The sequence below is a fragment of the Amphiprion ocellaris genome, chromosome 1, assembly GCF_022539595.1.
Source record: "Amphiprion ocellaris isolate individual 3 ecotype Okinawa chromosome 1, ASM2253959v1, whole genome shotgun sequence".
In the NCBI taxonomy this organism is placed as follows: domain Eukaryota; kingdom Metazoa; phylum Chordata; class Actinopteri; family Pomacentridae; genus Amphiprion; species Amphiprion ocellaris.
The window spans coordinates 32,221,381-32,239,345 of record NC_072766.1 but is presented as its reverse complement, the minus strand read 5'-3'; the positions used below and the strand labels follow the sequence as shown (position 1 = coordinate 32,239,345).

At 39.8% G+C, this 17,965-nt stretch overlaps 1 protein-coding gene across 1 annotated transcript in view; it reads right to left on the bottom strand.

Annotated features, from left to right (window-relative positions):
* The window catches only part of chsy1 (chondroitin sulfate synthase 1), a 45,444-nt gene extending 28,526 nt beyond the window's left edge, over positions 1-16,918 (bottom strand). Inside the window, exons 1-2 of the mRNA XM_023262383.3 lie at positions 16,182-16,918; positions 9,369-9,864 (exon numbers count right to left, since the gene is read on the bottom strand). Coding sequence (XP_023118151.1) covers positions 9,369-9,864; positions 16,182-16,492 — 807 coding nt within the window. The 5' untranslated portion in view covers positions 16,493-16,918. The remainder of the gene's footprint in view (positions 1-9,368; positions 9,865-16,181) is intronic.
* Positions 16,919-17,965: the final 1,047 nt, after the last annotated feature.

Genomic DNA, 17,965 nt, shown 5'->3' with positions numbered 1-17,965 from the left:
ACGCCCTATCGCACTACTTGGATGCAACCTTAAGATTTTTACAAAAATTCTTGCAATTAGACTCAGTAAGTGTATTGCAAGTATGATTTATCACGATCAAACTGGATTCATTCCAGGAAGATATTCCTTTTTTAATGTTATAAGTTTGATGAACGTAATGTACTCTGGATATGACAAAAATTCTAAAATTGCCATTCTTGCATTTGACGCCATGAAAGCCTTCGACCAGATCCAATGGAAGTAAATTGTAACAGCGATAAAGGAGTTTGGTCTGGGGAATCACTTTGCTGGTTGGACTGAAATGCTATATGCCTCTCCTACAGCTTCAGTCATCACTAATAATAATAAATCACCTACCTTCCTATTACAACACTCCTGTCGTCAGAGTTGCCCCTTGAGCCCCCTTCTTTTTGCAATCGCAATGGAACCGCTTGCTATTAGTGTAAGAAATCATTCCTCCATTGATCCACTAACCTTGGGTAACATTGATCATCGTATCTCCCTTTACACAGACAATGTAGTTCTGTTTCTTTCTAACCCTGAAGAATCCCTGCCCTCTCTGCGAGAACTTATCAGGATTTTTGGTGAACTCTCTGGCTCCACTATAAATTTTGACAAAAGCGAGTTAATGCCTATTAAAGGAGACTTGAGCTCAAGCTTTATTAAAACCTTGTCCTTCCACATCACTACAGATAAAATCAAATACTTGGGAGTTGTTCTCCCTAGACACCCTAAACAGATCTGTAAGTTTAATTTTCTGAACATGATAGAAAAATTCAAATATTGAGGCGTGGAGACTGTTACCATTATCTATGATAGGTCGTGTCAATGCGTAGTCAAAATGGTAGCACTCCCAAGGCTTCTTTACCTCTTTCAAAACCTACCCGTATTTATACTATTCACCTTTTTCAAATTACTAAACACTGTTGTTCTTCTCTTCATATGGGGCTTCGAGGTGCATCGTATTTCTAAAAAACACATCACCAAACCCAAATTGGCAGGAGGCCTCTCCCTGCCTAACTTCCAGCATTATTACTGGGCCGCAAACTGTAGGGCACTAATGTCTTGGCAACATGCCTACCTAGGTAGTCTCCACTAACAACCCTCACTATTCCTGCACCAAATTACACTCTTTCTACCCTTCTGTTTCTCCTATGTGCCCTAAATATAAATCAACAGAGGGCACCCTGTGCCACCTTTTCTGGTCCTGCCCCAAACTATTGTCCTTGATTGTTCTCTTTGTAACAAGAAAACTTATAAATAAAATATGGAGAAAAATGTTATTATTACTATTTTATTATTATTACTATGTTATTTGCTAAATATGCTTGCTGTAACAATATGAATTTCCCCTGGCATGGGGAGCAATAAAGGATTATCTTATCTTATAAAAAAGTATTCAGACTCCTTCCCTTTGTGCACATTTTGTGTACCAGATTGAATTTAAAATAGCTAATATAATTAACGGAGATTAACAACCCATAAAGACAAAGTGAAAATATGTATTTTCCTATTTATTAAAATTTGAAAAATTAAATCTCTCATTTATGTTAAAATCTAGACCCTGCACCTGTTGGTCATATAACAGCAATAATAATAATAATAATAATAATAATAATAATAATAATAATAATAATAATAATAATAATAAATAGAGCAGTTTCACACGGGACATAGTGAGACGGGAATGTGTCATCTACTGGTAGAGGAAAAAAATTTCACAAAATGAGACATGGCAGATCTATCACAGAAAACAGAGCTTAATCAAAAAAAGATCACCCACAGTAACAAATGCTTTGAAGAAGTTTCAGGATTTGCTTCTAGACATGCACGATCTGTCACATTAACTTGAAATGTCACCATTCTGCAATCCAGTTCACTGGTGCTGCAGTCACACACTGCCAGCATTTCATGTTGCAAAGCTATAATTTATGCTAATTTAGCACTCTTGCCTCCCATTTCTGTTTATTTTTGAATCATGAGCACAAACATTTATTTACTCATTGGGCCTTGCTAGCAGAGCCTACTTTTAGTCGCAAATGCACTGCCTAGAAGAGCTTGAGGACAAGCACAGTGCGGTAGCAACAGGATGTCTGAAAATACACACTAACCACATACTGGGCTGTCTGAATGCACTCCACAACAAGAAACAACAGACGCACACACACTAGACAGATGTAGAAGGAATGGTCCATTCTCTCATTAACAGTATAATAATAAAACAGGCAATAATAATAAAGACATTATGAAGTGCATTGTGTGCTCAATAACATGATATCCTCCATGTAAGAATAAACCTATTCAGTGCCATTTCCTTTTGTAATATTGTGCGATAGCTGTGCTATCTGATGTGCTCCATTTGTACAAAACAAAACAAAAAAAACAAAACACTGCTGCTATTCTAAGTGCAAATATTTGGGTTTTGATACTGTCGTAGTTTCTCCTAGCCATCAAGGATGTGCAGATGTTGAAGAAAACGTCCATTGACACCGACTTGCTTAATAATAGGTTTATTATAAGGAAGAACAGCATCAGTCAGACTGACTGTCTGGGAGGATTCAGCCAAATGGACCTCTCCGAATAACAACCAGAGGTCACATTTATATGCTTTGGACAAGAAGGTCATGTATGAGGTCACAACAAATGGTTTCTCCGGACGGACGGAGGAACGACCCGAATATTCGGTTCGGTCCGTGAGGTCGGAGGCGGTAAGCTAACGGAGGAAAGAGCCGAATTTTCGGCTCGGTTCGTAACACTCGACAGGGGGTGGTTGTGGAGGTAGGGGGGGCCCAATATTCGGATCTCAAAATTAATATCCGCATACCACCATGGGGACCGAATATTCGGATATTCGGGTCCAGCCCTAGCAACAGGTTGAAGTTTCATGGAGAAAAGTAAGCAACTTTTCAGAGAATAACCGAAAGCATACTTTATTGTGGTATATCGTGATATATATCGTTATCGTGATATAAAATAATCCATATCGTGATATATGATTTTTTTTCCATATCGCCCAGCACTCCGAAGCACATTCCATTGTACTAAATATATTAAGTAACATGTCTCAGATCAGATACTACAATACAGACACATAGATAAACAGACAACGTAGAGAATCAGTACACAGTGTACACAGTGCAAAAATATATAGCTTCTCAGTGCAGTGTGTACAATTTGCTTTTCTCTGAAGAAATAGTCATCAGATAATTTTTCAGCGACATCAGTATATTTCATGGAATCAGTCAGCCATGTAGCAATAAAGCATAAAATTCTGCAGCTATGGGTCCAGAACCTCAGTCACATATTAACTATGAGAATGGGGAAAAATATGATCTTAGTTGACCATGGCATGACCACTGCTGCCAGAAGGGCTGGTTTGAGTGCGTCTAAAACTGCGGCTCTCCTGTGATTTTTAAGCACAAAAACCACTAGGATTGGGCGCCTGTATAGCTCAACGCGTTGAGCGGGCGACCCATGTACAGGGGCTGGTCCCCGACGCAGCGGCCCGGGTTCGATTCCCGCTCGCGGCCCTTTGCTGCATCTCTTCCCCCGACTCTTCTCCCGTTTCCTGTCTCTCTCTCACTGCACCTATCCAATAAAGCTGATAAAAAAGGCCAAAAAAATAACTTTAAAAAAACAAACAAAAAAAAAAAAAAAACACTAGGATTAATTTAGACTGGTGCAAAACAACAAAAAACATCCAGTGAGTAGCCTTGTTGATGTGAGAGGTCAGAGGAAAATGGCCAGAATGGTTTAGCTTCCTGCTGTCTCGCCTGACACATTGTGCATGTATCCAAGGCACTGCATTTCTCTGCTTCAAGCCAAACTTAACAGAAGCTGCTCTGTAAGCCTTGGTGAGTTTTCAACCTTACCTGTGGGGTCCCTCAAGGGTCCATTCATGTTCCTGTTTTTTTCTGATCAAATCTGTTCCCTTTAAGGTCTATTTCTAGGAAGTATAACAATCCTCTTCACTGTTATGAAGATGATACCCAGTTTTACTTAGGACTGAGGTCCATCTCCACAAACTCCCATGCAACCTCTGCTACACTGTTTAAAGGATGTAAACAATGCATGCACCTGAATTTCTTAAACTTCAGTAGCAACAAAACTGAGGTTATATTCTTTTGTTATCCAGAGATTGTTAGTGCTGTTGACTTGCACCCTGGGCCCTTAGTACCCTAGAATAAATCGGTAGTAAACAAAATGGATCTGATGGTCAGCTTGAACAGTACATTTAAACTGCATAAACAGATTAATTACTTGTTATGGCCAGTTTTTCCAAATAAGAGTGATTTCTAAGATTAAATCATTCCATTCTTTGAAAGATCTGCAGGAAAGGCCATAGCCAGTGTAAAATTTTAACTGAGGTCCAAAAGCATAAGCAGAGTGAGTTTCTTTTATATCTGAACTTATGTACATTTTTTGACCATTTATCAATCAAAATTTGAATTTCACTTGTAATTTCCTGCAAAATGGTGAACTTTTAATGCAATGACTATGTAACCTACAAACAGCAGATCCATTTTTAGAGCAAATAGTATTCAATATTTTGTTCTTTGCTAAGGGCTGCACAGTGGTGTGGTGGTTGGCACCGTCTCTGCCTGGGCCTGGGATTTTTCTGCATGGAGTTTGCATGTTCTCCCTGTGCATGTGTGGGTTTTCGCTGGGTATGCTGCCTTCCTCCCGCAGTTCAAAAACATGCTGATGTTAAGTGATAATTCTAAGTTGTCCGTAGGTATGAATGTGAGAGTGCTTGTTTGTCTCTATGTGTAGCCCTGCGATAGACTGGTGACCTGTCCAGGGTGTCCCCTGCCTTCGTTCTAAGTCAGCTGGGATTACAGTCTATGGCTGGGATAGGCTCCAGTCTCCCCACTACCCTAAAGGAGATTAAGCAGTGTATAGATAATAGACGGCTGTTCTTTGTTGTGATTCTTAAGACGTTGTGTAGCACTTCTGTCACTGTTTGTTGCTGTATTTATGAATGTGAGACTAACAAAAACACAACAATGCATCAGGGATTTACAGTGTAGAAAAGGCTTCAACCACTACTGGCTTCTCACACTTAAGAGTGACTGTTTGTGAATGGTGTTGGGATGAGAAACAGTCAGAGAGATAAGGACATGTTGAGGCATCACTCATTTGAGTGTGGGCGGATGACTTCCTGTGTATCGGACCAGCATGAGCAAGTCTCACTGATCTAGAAGCACAGGCTCTTTAAAAGCTAAAGCACTGAAACCAGAGAAAACTGGAAAACCCACTGTGAGAAAGCACTGGCAGAGATCATCCTCACCTTGTCAGTATACTCCCCAACACAGACTTTCTCACAGGTTTTTGGCTTATGAGGGCAGTCACAGCTGTTTGGAAACAAACCCACCAGGTGGACTATGTCATAATCATGAATTGAACCCATCTGCTCAAGCACTATGATTGCCACTGTAATAGACCAGCCTTTTGTCCAGGGTTGCACACTGGAATATGCCCCATAACCTCATAAGGCCTTTACCATGGTGATGTAACCAATCATTATAGAGAGACATGGTTATCATGGCAACAAAAAACACCAATAGCACACAATGGCAAATATATATATGGATACCCCGCCTAATCCTCTATTAAGCGGTATATAGATAATGGATGGATAATCAGCAGCATTATCAATCAATCACTGATTAATCGATAACACAAATTGATTGCAACAGACTTTCTATATAAAGCTATTTTAATGACCCATGAAAAAAGCTGCTACTGTGGTTTGGTTACACATCCCATTTCGCTACAGGTACCCTGTTCCAGTAGCTTATAGCTTATCTTAAAACCATCAGTACTGGCTAGAAAAAATTACTATTCAGCCTCTTTGATCCACTCTTTGCCAATACCTGGAGTAGCAGCTCTATTTTTCAACTTTATCAAGCAATTTAACATTTCCATTTCACATTCAACATAATTTTTCATACTATTCTATGCTGGGCATGGTCAAACTATAACTGTGCTGTGTTTTTCAGTAGAAAATCTGCATCTTTGGTGTCAACTGTAAACGTTAGTTAAAAGGATAAAAACGTATTGCTTGCCTCATAAAAATGCTATTCATCCTTTTGTTTGTAGGGACATATTTGCAATTAGCAAAACACTTTGCATTAAAAACTGTTTAGTGTGTTACCTCAAAATCTGCTTTTAAGGACAAAAAAAAGTTGAACTCTGCTCCATTTCCTCTGAGAGTCTGTCTAAACACACCTGACGATGATTCATTTTATCATTCAATGATCACATCGTTTTGTTATCTCTCACAGTCACTTCATTAAACCTACACATCACTGTGTAATTCACATTAATTTCAAAGGGCTCTGATTCACATGAACACTGGTCATATGACCATCTGGTCTGTGGCATGGCTGTGTCTAGACATGTCCATCTAGTTGGAACACTCAGCAAAAGTACATACACATAAAAGTACATGATAAGTATGTTACATTTCTTTAAAAACTCTGTCCCAACATAGGGCTGCTGTAGTGGGCTGAATTAATTTGCAGTATTATCTCAATTTTTCTTACGGTCGCCAATGACAAGTCAAATTAGTGCAACTTGTTAAGCGGCATGCTGAAAACCGAACAGAGCTACAGTCAAACCTCACAGTGAAGGAGAAGTAATGTATGTGAAGCTGACTGCTTCCTTTTTCCACTCATACACATATCACACAGGTATCACTGTCATCTTGGACCAATATTATATGTTGGCTGATATGATCTGAATACTTGTGTAGGTACTCGCATGAATTAGCACTGAGTATTGCATACTTTAAGTAATGTACGCTACCAGTAAAAAGTTTTGGAACGCCTCAATTTTTCAATTTTTTTTATAGCAACTCAAGTAGCTAAAGTCCAATGAATAGCTTGAAATGGTACAAAGATACGTGCTGAACTGCCAGAGGTTTAGAAAAAAGGTTACCCAAAACTGAAAAATAATGTAACTCAGAAACTGGGGGAAACTCTGACAGGAAGAGGTCTGGAAGATTCAAAGAATGAGAAGAAAAGTTTCTGAGAGTCAACAGCTTTGCGTGATAGGCAGCTCACAGCACAACAGCTTCAAGCACAGTTTAATAGTGGTCGTAGTAAGCAAGTCTCAGTTTCAACTGTGAAGAGAAGATTTGGAGTTTCAGGTTTGACAGACCGAGTCGCCACAAGGAAGCTATTACTAAGATGTCAGAATAAGAAAAAGAGGCTTGCCTGTGTCATGAAACACCGCCAATGGACTACTGAAGACTGGAAGAAGGTATTATGGATTGACGAATGAAAATTTGAAATCTTTGGTTCATCACGCAGGATTGTCGTACGCCATCCGGTAGGCAAAAGAATGGTTCCTCAGTGTGTGACACTAACTCTCAAACAAGGAGGAGGAAGTGTGATGGTCTGGGGCTGTTTTGCTGGATCCAGGGTCGGTGATTTGTACAGACTGAGAGGTACCCTAAACCAAAACAGCTACTACAGCATTCCGCAGCATTATGGAGTAGTAGTGTGTTCCTAGTTGGTCAGGGGTTCATCCTACAGTGATATAATGACTCAAAACATAAGTCCAAACTATGCTAGAACTAACTTAGGAAAAAAGAACAAGATGGTAAGCTTGAAAACATGGAGCGGCCAGCACAGTCTCCAGACTTAAACCCAATGGAACTGGTTTGGGATGAACTGGACAGAGGCGTGAAAGCAAAGGAACCTACAAGTGCCACACATTTATGGGAGCCTCTACAACAGAGTTGGGAAGAACTTTATGAAGAAAATTTGATTTACATTGTGGAAAGAATGCCACGAGGGTGTTCAGCTGTTACATCTGCCAAAGGTGGCTACTTTGATGAGTTCAAAGTTTTGAATACACTTTGGTTCCTAAATTGATTTTTTTATGATTTCATTTGTTTATTTGCTCTATACTTTCAGAGTACAATGAGACATTAACATACATAATTTCCAATTTAAAAAAATGGAAAAATTGGGGTGTTCTGAAACTTTTGACCGGTAGTGTATGTCTCAGCAATCAAATTGCTTCAATTTTTTTTTTTTTGTTGAAAAACTCCCTTTTTTCTCTCTTTTTCATAGGTGCCTACAAAGAGGAGAACACTAAAGGGACAATAGGTAAATTATACAATGCCATTGTATCAATGAAAGAAGACTCGACTATGTCAGAAAACATTGGGAGAAGGATATGAGGGTGCAAATTCCCGAGGAGGCTTAGTTGCAGGCCTGGAAGTCTCAGTGCTCCACTACTAACTCTTTAAAGTCATTGATAGGCTTTTTTATAATACCAAAGCAGAAATCCAAAATGACTAAGACTCAGTTGCCTTGCTGGAGGTAGTGCGAATCAATGCATGCTCACATATTCTGGCTATGTCCATATACTAGACCTTTTTGGGAAAATCTGAGTCGTACTGTAATACTGTCCAGGATTCTAGCAATTAATACTGATGTGTCATTCTTCTTCATATGTCCCTCCTATAGTTTTATATAAAAGTGACGTTTACCTCCCAAAAATCTTCTGTGCTGCATCCAAAATAGCCCTAGCCAAATGCTGGTTGCAGAGACACCCCCCAACTACGGACCTTTTCATAAGAATTGTCAACCACATACAATCTACGGAAATCATGACTTACACGTTTCGTCTACAAAGAGGCAAAGGGAAAGAACTTTGCAAGAAATGGGACTGTTACCTTTTGGACGCTGGCAATAAACAAGAAGCTAAGAGCTATATTGTAGCTTACATTTGTCTCAGACAATACTCATATTTGACCTACCTGTATTTTGTGTTGTGACTATTTCTGTTCTACATATAAAACTTTAAAAATAAAAAGTAAAAAAAAAAGAAAAACACACACTGCAAGGTTTTATCTAAACAATCCCTTGCAGTGTAAATGGCACATGACAGGCACATGCTGGCAGAATACTGCATAGTAGCCAGTGGAATGCTATTCCATAAAATGAGAAAAGTCAAAGGCCACTTATACATCAAGGCCAACACTGAAACTCCACAACTATGACCTTGTAATGGTAGTAAAGAAAACTTGTGACTGGCAAGTGAAGAGTGCCTGTTTTTCTATAGTTTCCACATGGATTTTATGGATGTTTATTCACAACAAAGTTGCACTTAATTTCTAGATTTTTATAAAATATAGGTATCTCTATCATATCAGTATGTTTGCATCACATCTCTCTCCACACTGCCTCATACTTTAAAAATCTGTGGTGTAGGCAGTTTGTAAGTCAATACTAAAGACATTCTTATATATTAGGGGTTCTTAGGTCTTGGATCTAGTTGGGTTCTGTGTCCAGAAATTTCTGTATTTGAACATAAAAATATGGGACAGAAACAAAATGAAGCCACTTTACCTCGTAGGACCAGACACACTGAACCTTGGCAAATCTCCTGACACACCGGCCAACCTCCACATCTTCATGGGTGGTGTACATCTCCTGTAAACACTCTCGGATGTGGGGCACCATCCTCTTGAGGACTTCACGGCTCATGATGACGCCTGGGCCCCCCATGCAGAAGTTCTCCCCAGGTTCCAGGGCCAGTTTCCCAAGCTCATCTCGGGCACCCATTCCTGTTTGACCAAGGAAGATCGCCTCACTGCTGTTGAGGCTTCGCAGGAAACTCTCCAGCCTTTCACTCTTGATGTAGACATCATCATCTGCCCTCATGAACCACTCATACTTGTTCAGGTAGTGGTCATGCATATACTTAAGCATCATGAAGGACTTCTTCTGGGGTGGGTACGAGTCATCCACATTCCTTAGAGCGACGATTGGAATGGGTATGGATGTATCAGAGCCCTCACTGGAGAAAAACTCCACATGACCTGGAATTGTCTGTGCCCATGTCCTGTAAAGACAGAAATTAAGTAAAAAAAATCATCATGTAACACACAAATGTGAAAATTAAACAATTTGCCACAGTGTATACCACATAGTAAGAGCCTCCTAAAGACTGTAATAATAATCTACACTACAGTGTATATACGGCATTGGGTGTCTGTGTGTGCAGATGTGGTCCACATGCGTTCTGTCAGCCACTTTTAGGTGCAAATCACAGTCATTAATTTTGGATATTGACATCAGCAGCATTTAAGCCACGCAGAACCCAGTGATTCTTCAGAGATGGACAGCACAAATTTAACATCTGTTGTAGAGTGAATGTGAACTAAAAGTAGAACTCCCAAACTTTTTTTAAATGACTATATAGTTAAACTTCTGTATTTCATGTCCCTCTGTGCTACATACAGGTAAAGCACTAAAGACATCACCTTTTGTGTGGTTAAAGACTTCCTACTCTGCTATGGCAAAATACTGACCAGTTGTGTTACACTACTACATTTGACACTGCCATCACCCTGTAAATAAATAGCACTTCTACTGCTGGACAAATGCTTGTTTACAGTATCGCCATATTTCTCTATTTAAGTTTGTTTTTACCTGATGTGTGCAGTTTGCTTTGTATACTCCTAGCCAGGTTACAGTGCAACTTCCTAGCATATAGTTAGAAATGTCCTTGTAAAGTAGTAAATTGTGTCAGCTAGGTCTTTCTATAGTGTTGCACTGCATACTGCTGTGACCGCTGTGGCACGGAAGTTGTAATACCAATTACTACAGTTACATGTGAAAGTTAAAAGAAAATAAGTGTGAAGCATAAAAGCATGCCTCTGGTCACAGTAAAACTCATGAAGTGCAAGTGAGATGAGCTGTCAAAAGGCTGTTACAGACAGCTATACAAGGGAATAAAATGAATGCAGACAAACCCTGGTGTGTTCATACTAAACTTATTCTTGCTTCACCAGCCAATTCTGTAGAACATAATGGTATGGCAGCACCACACCATCAGTCTGCTATAGAGGAAAAAAGCTCTGGCTTATTTGTATTTCTTTAAAGAAATCACAGCTGTCATGGAAAGTGGAAGGGGTTAAGTGAAGTATGCAGCTTTGGTGTTCCCTCAAAATAGTACCGAGTGGAATTGTGGTGAAACATTTGCACGCAGGGAGCACTGTGATTAAAATGGATAATCCAGCAAAAAAAAAAAAGTTGAGCTGCCATTACTGCATGGTCCAAATCCTCTGCAAAACTTCCAGCTTTAGTTTAATTTTTAGTGTGGCAGGTTGATGCCTGGAGGTTGTTTCTGTTGTTTTCTGGGGTAAAGAAAATGGTAACACACAAATAGTGGAACAGGGGGAGAATGCCGACTGAAATGATTGGCCAGTAGCAGGCAACCTACCTGCAACCTACATCCAGTGAGTCAGACTATACTAAACTAGGTGGAAAGAGGGAATGTAATTCAAAGAAGTGGCCCGTCCCTCTTTGAAAAATTTTGGGTTTTTTCACTTCATACTGACTTACTCCTTAAGAGGAAAGAAGAAACAACAACTACACATGCCTTTCCAGTGGGTCAAACTCTTGGAAGTAGATGTTTCAGTTGGTGCATTCTTGAGGTAGACAGTGAACAGGTAACACATCCAGTGGAAACACTCAGCTTGTGTACTGTCCCATCAGACTGACTCATCAAGCTGAACAGAGTCAACTGGGGCAATTTTTGAAACACCGAAAATCCTTGATTAACTGAGTTTTAAACAAAGGAAGTTTACATTTTTGTTAGAAATGTCTAAACAAAAACTCAGCACAGCATGTTTGATGAACTGCAGCAGAGGGGGAAGATCCTCTCTAACTTGCATTTGGTAAGTTACACAAAATGCTTAGAGACTAGATTGAAAAACTCCAGAACTGTCCTCTAACAAGTTAATGATCACTCCGATTAATGATGATCACTCCGCAAATTAAAGCTCTTCCACTGGGACTGCTACTGTGTCCTCGCTGCTCTTGCTAGCAGGGGCATAATGTGGGTGTCCTTCATTCATGTGAGCATCACAGGAGCCAGTTTCTCTGCTGAGGATAACGTCATACAAGTTTCCCCAGCAATGTCCCCTGTTCCTAACTAAATTTACAGAATTGTACCTATTGTCCATTATAATCATAATTAGATATTATCATAGGTATTTTAATCTGAGTGGATTTTACTCAGCATGTCTCTGGTCGCACCCTCATTCTAGATATGGTGATAACACTGGAACTGATTGTGCATACTTTGTTGATAAAGCTGTCTGATCTGTCTTGTATATTCTTTTCTGTAACAAGCTGCACAGTAGGGAAAATATTGAACATTTTATTAAAAATTGCTGCCCTACTCCAAAGGGTGCTGCAAACTTCAAAGTCAGCTCAACTATTTAACACCATACACCACCGGACAGCATCCAAGATAAATAACAAAACTATCAAATTATAGACCCTATCGTGTAGCAGAAAGAAAAGGAAAGTTTAAATTGCATGTCCACCATGATATTTTTCTGGAGCATCTGACTGTGCACCATAGTGCAATCAGAAATGCTAGACAACCTTGTTTCTCCACACTGTTCAGTTATAATCAGAATCAAAACAATCCTAAAATTCTTTCTACAATTTACCATCTGATTAACCCTGTCCCTTTTTTGACTCTGGTGATATTTTTTCCACATCCAGATATAAATAGTTTGCAGCACACTTCAGAGTAACATTAAGTGCAATCAGGTCTCATACCACCCAAAGGGACTGATAGGTCAGATTGTCCTATCTTATTTTGCCACACACCTCTAGAGTCTTTTGACCTGGGTGCTTCTGAACTGCTCCTGAAAGCAGTCTTACAGCTTAAGCCTTCTGCTTTTCCCTGTGACACTGGCCCTATCACTGTTTTTTTAGGCCCATATTCAAATTAAATTGAAAGCTTGCACCATTTGGAGTGTCTTTTTCGAAACACCACTTCCCCATCCAAACGTCAGCATCACCTGTGTGTGTTACGGGGTACTGAGTAATGGAAGTTCAAATAAAGTGAGGTAGGTTTTCATTTCTGCCTGTTGTTTTTTGTTGGTGTCTCTGTCTTTTAGTATTTTTTTAATCACATGCCTGCAGAAGACTATAGCTGAAGCCTATGGTATTTGCAAGAAAACATAGCTTGACCTTTCCCAAGTCAAGTTAGAATTCTATAGAAACACCAAAGAAATATTTTACAATTGATTTTCTAAAATTATCCTCCACTGGACCATTGGTAACCATGGTCACTTACAACAGGATAACAAGGTTAACGGTCTTAAATATATTCATAATCTTTGACTCTAATGAAAGGGGACTCTTACGAGTATCCTATCCCATAACTAGATTTACTAGCAGTATTGATGACACAGAGAAACTGAAGGATAAGTCTATTGGAGTGCTTTTGTCTCCTGTTGAAGCTTTGTGCATATAAAAGAGTGCTATGGTTTCTATTTCCCAGAGAGCTACTGCATCCACTGGCTCCCTCAGGTCATCTGGTAGTCGTCTCTTCGTAGCTCCTAGGGTTCAGTGTCAGACCTATAGCCAGGCTGCTTTTAGCCACTGTAACCACTGCCTGTGGAACGGCCTGCCGGAAAACACAGACTGTATATAAAAGCTGAATGTAGTCTTAGTGATGCCTCCCATTGATTTATGGACTTCGGCACTTGGTCATCACCAGCTTGTGTTTTTTGGAGACAGAAGTGATCATATTTGAAAGAGAGTGGAGCTGGAAAGGAGCGTGGGGTGGACCTAACTGAGAACCCAATGACACTATTGCATGTCCACTGGTACTGGCCTGGCTCCTGACTATGCTGTGTAAAATTCCTGAAAGCAGGTTTGCATATATAATTCACATCTATATTACAGGCATGTAAGCCTTATAGGAATAGATATGTCAATATTTGGCAAAGAGTAACCATGTAATGTTGGCATAGCTGAGGTTTCTGTGTGTAGGTTAACATTAAACTATATATAAACACCTATGAAAAGCATATTGTAACAATGTATTTGAAAATCTGCTTTGCATATCGAAGGTTACATTATCCAACCTGGTGTCTTCAGTGACAGCGAAATGTAATAGGGAGTATGTCAATGTGGTTAATTAGTTAACTTTAGCTACGAGTTTCCTGTACATCAACATGGATTAATCATAACTTTATTATAGTTTTACTAACTGTTGGTGTCTCTTCGTGCTGCTGCTTCATGAGACAGCAGGTAGGCAGACAGAAAGTGGCTCATTAAACTAAGTTCACATTACACCACAAAATGCTGTGATTACTGTGTATTGTCCCCGTTAAATGAATAAAATAGTTTAACGCTATGTGAGTATGCATTTATTGTGCTGATCTTTGGTTAAGTGTCTGCAGCATAGGTTGTTTTTAGCAGGTTCTGTTTATTCCATTGCTGATAATGGGCAATACAAACATTGCACAAATTTGATCTGCATGGAAGGCATGTTGTTAAAAAAGATCAGTAGAGCAGACCGTTAGCAGACTATTCAAACACACAACCGTTTTGCCACAGAAGCAGCTGACAAGTTGGGGCAAAGACTAAAGGCTTTTCAGAAGAACCTCAGATCAATTTTGGCACATGGTGGTGGAAATTTTATGGTTTGGTGTTTGCTGCCTCAGTGACTGGACTAACTATGGCATCATACCAAAGAGTGCATGAAGATAATGTGAGACACTTTGTCTGAAAGTTGAAGTTAACTGGAAGCAGACTTTTCAGCAGATAGTGATTCTAAGCACACTAGGAAATCCATCTAAGATTGGTTCAGTAAGAAGAAATGAAGGGTTGTGAAAAGGCCAAGTCAAAGCTGAGATTTAAATCCCATTGACACGTGGTGGAGGGTTTTAAATGGGCAGTTCAAACCTTCAAAGAACTTGCATTTCAAGGAATTTTGCATACAAGAGTGATCAAATTTTTCTGCAAGCCAATATTTAGTGGACATCCATCTATCAAGTTTATCTGTGGCAACAGAAGAAAGAATCCATCCATTATCTATACACCTCTTAATCGTCTTTAGGGTCATAGGGGGCTGGAGTCTATCCCAGCTGACGTAGGGTGAAGGCAGGGGACACCCTGGACGGGTCAACAGTTTATCACAGGGCTACATATAGACACACAAACAAGCACACTCACATTCACACCTACAGACAATTTAGAATCACCAATTAACCTCAGCATGACTTTGGACTGACCACTTTCCAAATTATTTCCGCATAGCTTGCAATATTAGCTTCTAAGGCCTCTACTTAGTCTTTCCACAGAAGAACATTATATCTGTTAACATTTTTTTATTCATCAAATATTGTAAAAACCATTAGATATATGGCCAGATGGAAACAATTTCTGACTAAAAGGCATAGAACAGTGCATTGGGAGTTTGCTTTCTGGCACCTGAAATGACTATGAGACCATGAGAAGCAAAGTCATCTGGTCAGATAAAAGAAAGACTAAATTATTCTGCCACAAATGTCAACTGTGTATGTCTAGGATGTGAGGTTCAACTAAATGATACCATCCCTACAGTCAAACACTGTGGTGGCAGCATCATGCGGTGGGGATGTTTTTTCAGTACACATACAGAGAAACCCTATGTGAAAACATTTTCCAGAGTACTCAGGCTGGGGTGCAGGTTTACATTTCAACAAGATATAACCTGAAACATAAAGCCAAGAAAACGAAATCTGAACCTGAATCCAACACATTGTCCCCGAAGAGACCTGGAAATGGCTGTGCATTGACAGTCCCTATCCAGTCTGGTAGTGCTTGAACAATTCTGCCAAGCGGAAATAAACTTCCAAAAAAAGGTGGGCCAGGTTTGTAGGATCATGCCCAAAAACACTTGAGGTGGTTCTTGGTGGCAATTATGCTTTAACCTAGTATTTAGTGAAGGGCTGAAAATCAGTTTTTCTACTTTAAGACACTTCAAACATATTCTTTCGCATTGTCATGTTAAATGTTGTTTGATTGATTAGAAAATAAATGATGAATCCAGTGAAATGTGTCACGTAGCACCTGACTTGAATATTTTGGATTATTTTTTTCAGAAAAAAAAGACAGTGGGCTAGATGGTGACGATCGTTGTGAACCGATGACAGAAGCTGAATATGGGTTTAAAAAAAACTGCTGCTACCTTGCTGCCCAATTCGACCAGACTTTGATGTGTTTTTAATTGCCCGTCTCTTTCCATGTGAGCTCATAAATAGGGCAATATTAAAGTGCCACAGCTTCAAATCAGTAGTAGATTGTTACCTTCCATTTTGAGAAAATGCTAAAGGGGAAATGTGACAAGAAAGCATCACGTACCTGTGTGCTGCCACAGCTCGGCTGTTCAGGTACTTCTGGGCGGTCATGACACCAACGAATAAGAAATTAGTGGATCTGGAGCCAGGCTTCTCGGTCGCCGGTGAACCATTAACTTGCGGTGGCCATAATGCTCCGCCGTATTCCCTCCTGAGACCCCCGTTCAACCCACAGCCAGCAGGGTTTGCTTTTCGTTTGTGTCCAGCCTTCTTTAACTCAGTCGCCTTGGGTAAAATGAGCCTGGAAGCCAGCGTGAACCCGACAACCAGTCCCAGCAGAACACTAAACCATGCTCTTCTACTTCGACCTGCCATTCCCCAAAACTTCACTAGCTTGCCGTCTATCTTCAATGTAACTGTAAAAGCAAACAAAAAACTCAATTTCTTAAAAAAGCCAGCAGGAAACAACCAAAACTATGTCGATAGAGTTCCTCTGGTCTCAAACACACTCTCTCATGGTAGAAAAGCCCTTTTCTTTCAGATGCCTACGTAGCATCGCAGCAGTATCCTTGAAGCCGCCACCGGGACCTTTCCGTCGCTGCTTCCTCCACTCATCGAGCCGTCTAACACCACCGACCAGGGCCACACTCAACACCGATCGACAAATGCAGCAGCTTTCTTCTTAGCCTTGAATAGCGGCCACATTCTCGCCATTATCTCACCATCGGAAGAATGTCTGACTGTCGAAATAGCAGATCGCGAAGGGTTTAACAGTGGTTTGACCCAATGGAGTTTCCGTAGAAACGCTCTGACTGGCTGGCTGTGTAGAATCCCTTAAGCCATTCGACCTAACGATGCTGCGTTCATGTTCCATGGGAAACCCAATATATACCATTGGAGTAATCTTCAACGTTAAGCAAGTTGTCTAAAAACTCGGGTTGCAGTTATCAAAGCTTTTCTGAATTCAACCACAATAACAGCCACAGTTGTTTCTAATGTATAAATTGCATGGTAGTTTGTTTGTCCTTGTTCCTATCTTTCTTACTGAAAATTGTTCTTGGAAATGTCCGCTAATTGAAAACACAAAAGTAGTTAATCGTATGCTTCCACATGCTTAGTCAATAAACAGAGTTACGATATTACATTTACTTTTAGAAGACTAACATGAATAACTAGTATAGTTTGTTAATTGTTGTTGTTATTGTAGCCATTCAATTCATTGTGTTAGTGATTTCATTAGTGTCATTTGAAAGGCTTGTAAACGGCCCCAAATGCAGCACGGCCGTCATCTGGCCTCCAGCTCCCTCATGTGGTTGTAGCGCTGGACGTCAACACGTCGCAGACTCCTTAAAACTGTTCAAAAATTACATGTGCAATATTTTACTATCCTATACAAAATATCATTGCAATGTGCAATCTTTCATTATATTCTCTAAACTTAATGTAGCCTATTTATTTTATGCTTCCAACAGCCTTCATTCTGTATAGTCGTCACACCCGACGTGTTGTCAAATACTTAAAGGATGTCATACTTTCAATGGTAATATACAATAGACCAGAAATGTATGTTGTTAGCAGTTTTTCTTGGTAATTTGAATGCGACTAATAAATGTCGCTTTTAACAACATAGTTGGTGGAGAGCAACCACAGCATCTACTCAAAAACCGCAGTTGCCTTGATTTTGTGAGATTATTGTTGCCTACATTTACATGATGTCAGACCAAGTTGGAATCATGTCAAACAGAAATTCAGTTTGCATTGTACAGTGATCAGCAGTGATCATTTCTCAATAGATCCAGCAATATGTCTTACAAATTTGGCAGAACAAGTCTGACTTTATTGTGACTC